General features: G+C 36.9%; 1 protein-coding gene across 2 annotated transcripts in view; it reads right to left on the bottom strand.

Annotated features, from left to right (window-relative positions):
• Nucleotides 1-3,204: 3,204 nt before the first annotated feature.
• The window catches only part of VEZT (vezatin, adherens junctions transmembrane protein), a 67,363-nt gene continuing 61,545 nt past the window's right edge, over nucleotides 3,205-9,022 (bottom strand). For both annotated transcript variants that reach the window (XM_055118189.1, XM_055118190.1), the window contains exon 12: nucleotides 3,205-9,017. In XM_055118189.1, the coding sequence (XP_054974164.1) occupies nucleotides 8,500-9,017 (518 nt within the window). In that variant the 3' untranslated portion in view covers nucleotides 3,205-8,499. The remainder of the gene's footprint in view (nucleotides 9,018-9,022) is intronic.

The raw sequence follows: 9,022 nt of genomic DNA, 5'->3' as shown, positions 1-9,022 counted from the left end.
TTGTTTCTCTATGCAGGTAAACCCCCACTATTGCACTGTCAGCCTGGCTGGTCTTTAGCCACCAAAGCAGATTTGGACATGCAGCTACAGTGACCCTAAGGAAGGATGGTGTGCTAGCAGCCATGCAGAGTTTCTGCCCAGATCTGGACCTCAAGTGAGCGCAAAGCAGTGTGATAGATTCCGTAACAGATTAAAGAAAAAAGGCAATGGTCTCTAGAAACAAGAGTTTAGAATTCACTTTGTCAAAGGACAAACATCAAAAGCTTTTCAGGAACAACATTTTGGTAAATGAGGTTAGAAAATCTTTCAGAAAAAAAACAAAAACACAAACAGATGCCATTCATCTGGGAGAGAGATTTGGCATGTGTGTAAGTTGGTTAAACCTACAAACCGATCTGATAATAACCTATAAGAACAATTCTCACTGGCATTTGATATCCACATCATAATACATTTCTACTGTGATACGTTATGATAATTTCAGAGTACTGAAAGACTTTGTTTAGGGGGAGTAACCAACCACTACTCTCTATCAGGTAGGTACACATAGAAGAAAAGCAAACCTTGGTGATGAGCCGTCCGATGTTGAGTTGCCCAGGTTATCTTCATTCTTCACACTCACGATGGTCCTGAAGTGATGCGCGAGTTTAGGTTGGTTCTAGGATAGGCCCAGGGGCCTGGTTTTATCTGGGATCCCTGGGACCATACCTAGAACAAACCCAAACAAACCAAAGTCCTTGGGAGTGCTTTCAGCTCAGGGAGACTTCTGGGCTTTCCACTCCTTTGGAACTCCAGGGCCGTGCCAGGACCACATGCCTATCTTTGAGAGATGGGAGTAACATTTCTGGAACTTTCTGTATGTTGACAGCTGCTAGTACTGTGCCCAAGTAAGCAATTTAAGTCACAGTATGAACAGAAGGTAAAAGTTGGTGCAAAGCATATATATATAAAAAAAATCTCGACTTAAAAATGAAGCTAATTTCTAATTTCTTAAAAAATTTACTTGGAAAGGGGGAGAAAGGAGACCTTATTTTATAGGCTATTAGAAAAGAAATAACTTAAAAAGATATGTTTCAGGGTTTCTCTTTTGCCCATCACTTCTCAGCCAACCTGGCAGGCAGTGTAATTCAAGTGTCCAAGGATGTGGGGCTCCTTGGCCCTCCCAGGTGGTCCATTTGCAGGGCATAGGCCTTAAGCCTGTACTATCTCTCCACTAGCATGTTTTAGTTTAAAAACACTGCTCACTGATAGAACTGTCTGTAGCTAGCAAGCATCAGAAAATGCTACAGAAGTGGAAAATGTACATATGAGAGGAAAGATATATTCATACAACCATATTACTTTTTTTAACAAGTAGTGTGGTCCCCGTAGAGTGTGTGTGTGTATATATATATATATACACACACACACATATATATATATATATTACTGTCCTATGGTAATAGCAGATTTGATATGTTCCCAGTGAAAATCAACAACTGAAAAAAACTAATTTGTTGATGTAAAGCAGTAGATTAAAAAAAGAAAGCCAGAGATGTAGCTCAGTGATAGGGCTCATGTTTTGAATGTATGAGGCCCTGGGTTTTCTCCCCAGAACCAATAAACTAGAGAAAGAAGGAAAAGTAAACAAACAAAAACATACAGCATTAAATATGATCACATGAATTTTAATTTACCAAACTTTCATAAAATCAACTCCTTATTCATGTTAAATTTTTGTGTAACTCCAGGAGCCAATTCATTTTTTTTCCCATTTATAAACTACATATAGTAAGTAGAATCACTGTTATCTTTAAAGAAAATTTTTATCCTTTGTAGAATCAATCTGGGCTTGGTATCATGACTATTCAGAAAATGGCAGTCTCAACTTAAGAAACTGATTTGGATCAACTTTTCTTATTTCTTAATGAATATTATATCCCAATTCCTTTCCTACAGTATATAGCAACTAAAACCTGATCATAAGGCATGGTTATAAAATAAGTAGAATAACTTTAATTACTCTTTAGAAATGGAAGGATGAATTAACATAAATTTTCCAAAACATAATCAGCCTGTTGGGTAAAACAAAGTTGTTCAATGTAGAATATTCCTTTCTAGACAAACTTGATCTTTACTTGCAAACAAAACATGCATATTTTATATTTGTTTTTCATTAGAGAGAAAAAGATCATGATTTGATTTATTACTTAACACATTAAATGATAATATCAAAATACAAAATATAACAGTGGGAATTTAGATTTATTATCACTTGATTTAATACTAACTTCTATCAAGCTTCCAGCATGCATTTAATAAAAATTTAATTGCTATTAAGTAGATTAGTTGCTATTAAAAATTTAATTGCTATCATAATTTATCTTAAAAACCAGTATAATGAAATATAAAATATTGTGATATAATTGCATTGAATCTGAAACCTTATTTTCAGTCCTCTGTATATCAACAATGAATGTTTTTATTTTCTGTAGTTTAACATACTTTATTTTTGGAAATGAAGATACATTTCTTTATAAGCAAATTTTTTAAAAAAATCAACAAAGAAGCCTGTGAAATTGTTAGCAGATATGGGATCCAACTCAAATTACTATTCAATTTAAAGCACTATAGAAAGTGCTAAAGTTAAAGAACCAGTTTTAATCAGATCCAAATTTTATCCAAAGGTAAAGCAAACAACAGTAGCAGCTATATTTCGATTTTTGGGTCACACCTGGCAATGCACAGAGGTTACTCCTGGCTCTGCACTCAGGAATTACTCCTGACGGTGCTCAGGGGACCATATGGGATGCTGGAAATCGAATCCGGGTCAGCCTTGTGCAAGGCAAACACCCTACCCGCTATTCTATTGCTCCAGCCCCAGCATACTATTATATCTTAAGTCATCCAATTTCCAAAACAGAACAGACTAGAAGGAATATTGTTTAGGTATAGAAGTGCCAATGTTACTGGAACCCTAAGTAAACAGTACTATAAATAAAAAAAAGAAGACAAGAAAACTAAAATCATGGAGCTAGAGAAATAGTTCAATGGGCTGAAGCACATTCAACCACTGAGCACTGAGCTGGGAGGGGCTCCTTGGCACCACTAAAATGTGCCCATAAATGGGGAAAGAAAAAAAAAGGAAAAAAAAGGAAAAAGATAATGGAAAATTAAAACCATCAGAATGGAAATATTTAGTAAAAGAACATACATAGGCCAGTGCCTAATTATAATTAGTTTATTGGTCATTTTGGTATCAAGAACGATTAAAATATACTTTGTATATTGTTCCAAAAGGCAGCAATGCATGTTATTTTAAAAATACTGTCTTCAGAAATTATTTTTAAAAGCTGTAATGCTTAAACAGTTTAAGCACTATAGAAAACTGGGATATCTAGAATGACTCATTCTCCAAATATTGAGTTATCTAGTTCTTACTAAATTAGCCATGCATGTTTAGTCTCAAACCAAGAGTACTACAATATAAATCTTAGTGAACAAAGTTAAGTCACATTTGTAGTGCTGTAAGATTTCAGCCTATGTACTATACTAGAAATAATGAGCAAGAACAAAATATTTAATTTTTTAGACAAAATGATTTATACAAAGATGATCGTCAAATTTTCTTTCATAGCTGAATTCACTTAGAAACATCTAAATATAGGAAAATTGAACTGATACCCCCAACATATGAGAATTATGTATTTAACAAAGTATTTTTACCAAATTGTTGGTAAAGAATGCGAGGCAAGCGGGAGGGTGCGGGGCAGCCAAACAGGTACAACCAAGTCCATGCACTTTAACTGACAGAAACACCCCTGGCCTTCTTCCATTCTACTTACTCTTATTTTATACACAATTTTAGCAAGCGTGGCAATCTGGTTTCTCAGTCCACAGAAGATTAGAAGCAGCAAATTAGAGGCCTAGAGCAGGAGGCAGGCACACAAAGCAGCAGCAAAAAGTGACAGCTGATTATAAGGGAAAATAGAGAAATTGTGAGAAACAGAGAAAACTCACAAAGCAGAGCAAGGTGGAGTCAAGGGGAATATGGCATTCTGACCATCTCATAGCCTGAGCGTGAATTTCTGTTAATCACCCCATGAAAGAAAATGATGTCAAAATAACAAAATGTTTGTTATATCCTAAATACTCTGGGGGAGGAAAAAAAAGAGAGCACAAAGTACATTTTAGAAAACTCCCTATCAAATTTTTATATTGTATTAAATGATTTTAACTTCTTTTTAGGTCAAAATTATATAGTACTAACTGGCCCCTACTGATTCATTTTCTGATCATTCTATTTGCCAGTTCTTAATGTTTTGTTCGAATAAGTAATATAAAGTAAATTTGTTATATGCCAAAGTGGGCAAGTTGGGACTGGGAGGGAAACTGGGCACACTGGTGGTGGGAAGGTCATACCGGTGGTGTTGGGACACCAAGTGCTGGAAACAACTGTATAAAGAACAACTTTATAAATCATGGCGTTTTCAATAAAAATCAGTTTAACAAAAAAAGGGAAAATTTCCTATGAGATCATTAACATCTTTAATGATTGAATTTGCCTCAATTTCCTGAAAATTTAACTTACGTAAATAAGTAATTTGTCAATGATGACAGACAAATGAATTATCATGGTACTTAGGACATTTCCTTCAAATTTTCACACCGAAACTATTTGTAGCTTCATTTTCTGATGTAAGTGTACAGGACACAGATATTCTCTTCCTTGGCGGGAGGTACACACTTAGCAGTGCTCAGGGTTTACTCCTCCCTCTGTGCTCAGGGATCACTACTGGTGGAGCTTAGGGAGTCATATGGGGTGCTGGGGATCTAACCTGGTGGACCATGTGCTAAGGCAAACGCTCTACTATCTATACTATTGCCCCAGCCAAATATTTATTCTTTAGGATTAGAAGAATAAATCAATTATTTTGGTTGTGTTTCATAGCATGATATTGATGAGCTAAGCTAATTGCTTCATTTGGGGGGAGGCTGAGTCACACCTGGCTGGCTTAGTGCTCTGGGGTCACTCCCAGGGGTGTTCTAGCAACCATGTTCAGGGATCAGACCTGGAATTCCCATATGCAAAGCGGGCAGCCCAGCTGTGAGCACTCTCTCCAACTCCTGTATTACAGTTCACGCTATTTATTTAGTTCTTGTTTCATTTAGGTATAGAAAGAAATATAACATGATTGAACCAAAGTAGTTGAACTTGTGTTTTCTCATGATTTCTAATAATTTACCCAAATACTTACTATTTTGATGTCACCGGAATGAATGACCTCAGTAATTACTCTGATTCTCCCCCTTATGATTAACTCTTCAGCTACAGTTTTGCAAGAATGTGTCAGGACTTCATTTCTTTTATGCTTAACACTTAAAACTTTTATTATGTGAATTAAAAAAAAAAAGATGGGGTGGGTGGGTTACTTTGGTAGGCCTGGAGGCCCCTCCCAGCAAAGCTCGAGTTGGGTAGTTCAATGTGCAGGACGAGGATGTGGCGCCTTGGCCCTGCAGGGATAGCAGACCCCCCCCCCACCCCACTCAGGACCCCAAGAGCTGTACCTGGCAATGCACAACCTTAAGCCCTGCATTCTCTCTCCCACATTCAAAATACCATTATTACTATTATTATGATTTTGTCTTTTGGGACCACACCTGGTGGTGGTCAGGGTTCACTCCTGGCTCTGAGCCCAAGGGTGCGGTGCTGGGAATCAAACCAGGGTCAGCAGCTCAATATATTCATTTTAAGAAAACAGAGTTTTAAAGGTTTTGACCTATTTTACTAACGTACTTATAATCAGATGTTGCTTTTTCAGCTTTAAGTTTTATTTCCTTTTTAATTACTTCTGAGAATCCAGAAACTGCAAACATTATTTAGCAATTCAGAGAATTTTAACTTTACTGGAAAAACTCTCTTATGACACTATTAGGTCAAATGTATGCATAGCTTTTAAATGATGTAGTTAGGATTTAAACTCAGGTCGGTACTGTGGTATGCTGTCAACTAATATTTCTAAATGTTCTTAATGATTGTTACTGTAAAGTCTCTCAATGAGAGATGTTACTGGTGCCCGCTCGAACAAATCGATGAGCAACAGGATGACAGTCACTGTCCTTAATGATTTCCATTTAATGCTTCTCCCAACTTCTTTTACCCTAGTAACTTCAGAAGTCAAACTTAGTCAATTCATCAGTTACTAAAGTGCTCTAAGTATATTTAGTTTAATAATGACTTGATTTATGAAGTTGGGGAATACAACTTTGTAAAATAAGCCGAGGACTGCAAATCAGACAGGCAAGAATTTGGCCCTACTAGGCCAGCTGCTTAGAGTTTTAGTTTTAACAAAGGTTTTGTTTTGTATTTTTAAAAAAAGATTAAGGTGTGATTATTATCACCAGATAGTGGACAGTGGGCTTGGACACTTTTTTTGGCGGTGGTCATGTGTGATAACTTGGTACATTAAAACCATAAACGGGCTTGCTCTTCAAGCCCATGCTCCCCCTACAACTTGCTTGTCTCTATGTTTCTTTGCTTATTTTCCTTCTGAAGAAGACTGTGTGCTCTCTCCCAACATGTACTTCTGCCTTTCTCTCACCTCACATCTTTCTAAATAAGGGAAACAAACAAATAAACAAACCCATCAACATTAACACTGTTGTAAACATGTTATCCGTAATATAATTAGAAAAGATTCTTTCACAATGAAAATGATCACATCAGCACTGAATACAAACGATGTAATATTATAGATATCTCCTCCAAGTTATATAATGAAACATGTTATTACAATTTATTAAAACAATTCTTCCTATGATTATGAGAAAGATTATCATGGTTTTGTAAATGTGTTTTTTCCAAATCCAAAAGGGGAAAAAAAGTTTTCAAATTAAGTAATTTAAAAAGAAAGTTACTTTAAGTCTTATTAAGATGTATTAGCCAGTTATAGGACTGTCAAGCACCCTACTCACTATCCCTCTGGCCCTCTAAAATATAGTTTCCAAGTATTTAACTATGAGCTATGTCCCAGTTCTAATGACAGGCAGTAGAATTACTTATGGTACAAAGGACCAGTACTAGTCAGATAAGCCAGAACCAAGTTCTTCCTCAAGAAGTAAAATCAAGTGTTCTTGGAAAACCAACAAAATAAAATCCTTTTCAGTAGATGTAAATTTACTCAAAATTACAGAAATTCAAGTGTGTGTCTCTAAACTCTAAAGACTGTGTAATTTCCTTTCTAAGATAGCAGCATAAATGAAACTATTCCTAGAGTTTCTTTAGATAATGTCCACGTACTCCTGAAAATAACATTCTTTGAAAAATGCAATGACATGCAAACAGCTGAGGGTGGGCTGTTTGGAAAGCAGCCTTTCCAAGAGGTGGTTGTAAGTGAGGTACTGGGGAGGTAGGATGTCTTCAGGAAGCTGACAGGCTCTTTCCTGAATCTCATCAAGGTGGCACAGGCAGGCTCAGCTAGAAATCAGTAGCAGCAGCAGCATTGCCAATGGTACCCAACTATGCCTGGGCAAACAGAAAATAACTTTCTGCAAAGTTTGAGATGGAACCTTTGGCCACAAAGATCACATTTTGACATCATCTCTTAGTTACAACAAAGGGCCAAGGATGGGCTCAGTGGTAGAAGAGCACATGCCTTGTATTTATGAAGTCCTTGGTTCAATCCCTAGCTCTAACTTGGTGAGAAGAGAGAAGAGAAGGAAGAGGGTGAGGGTGGTGAGGGAAAGAGAGGAGGGGAGGAGAGAGAGAAAGAGAGAGAGAGAGATAGTGTAGAAGAAATAGAACACATAAATATATGACTCTTACAATGATAGTGTTTTTCTATATAAAGATCATTAGGGTATCTTGAAGCAACTGAACACATACATGTGACAACAATTCTATAGAAGTGTTACAGCCAGCCCAAGTGCTCATCAATGCTTCCCCCTCCCCCCAGTATTTCTGAAACTATTTTTTAGTTCCAAACCCCAAATCCCAGCACACATCAATTGTATGAATTCAAATTTTTTTTATTTAGAGCCTGTATCTTTAAGATTGGTATAAACAAAAATAAAATACAAACAACTTGTTATCAACATAAAAGCTGCAGTTATTAACTGCAAGAATACAGTATAAAGGAGTCATATTAAATGTTAACTTTCTTGCATCAGAATTATCCTGTCATTTTCTGGTAGCAAATTCTGGCAAGAAATAATAAATTTATTTCTTATTAGAAGTATTCAAAGAATTTCCACGATCCATCCGTTATGCTGCAAATAAAACAGCAGTTCGTTCAAAAAGAGCCCTTACCTTTCTGTGATTTTTCCTAACAGGCCTGCCATTTACAGGAGATTATTATTCAGATCAGTTGTTCAAATTGATGTAAAGTCACATCTTAGTTTCTAGACACGGGAAAATTTTGCACTTACTTTCCCTTTCCAGTGGCCTATCTAGCCATGAAGCTAAAACGCATTTCATAAAATGAATTTTCAATATAAAATCCTTCGTGTGAATTTGGGTTCTTACTTTTCTTCTACCTCATCTTTAGTTTCTTCTATTATTTGTTCCTCCTCCTCCTCATCACCGAAAGTCTGTTCCTGCAAGGTGGTAAAGGAGAGAGATCTAGCAGCCACTTCTGCAGCGAGGCCAGCAGTGAAGGTGAACTCCGGTGACAGCTGGAGCCGTGCCAGCCTCTGCTTAATGGAGGTCTGGACCGAGTCCCTGGGTGCTGGATGAGCAGTTGCCAACGCACCTACATCTGCCTGCTGAGGTTCATCTTCACTCTCACACTGGTAACACACGCTTTCTTCAGCTTCTTGGAGGAAGAGTTTATTTGCAGAATTGTCTTTATTTTTACCATCTAGAGGGCTTTCACATAAATACTCAGTCCTACTACTTATTTCATTGCCACTTGTGGAGGGTTTACTATTTTCCTCTTCCATATCATGTTTACCAACTTCCCCCATATCTGAATCCACTGATGGCTCTGAATTACTTATGGGTTCCACTGGGTCTACAGGAGACAAGGATTTCAACACAGCTTAA

The sequence above is a fragment of the Sorex araneus genome, chromosome 10, assembly GCF_027595985.1.
Source record: "Sorex araneus isolate mSorAra2 chromosome 10, mSorAra2.pri, whole genome shotgun sequence".
NCBI lineage: Eukaryota > Metazoa > Chordata > Mammalia > Eulipotyphla > Soricidae > Sorex > Sorex araneus.
This window is presented reverse-complemented; position numbering and strand designations above follow the sequence as displayed.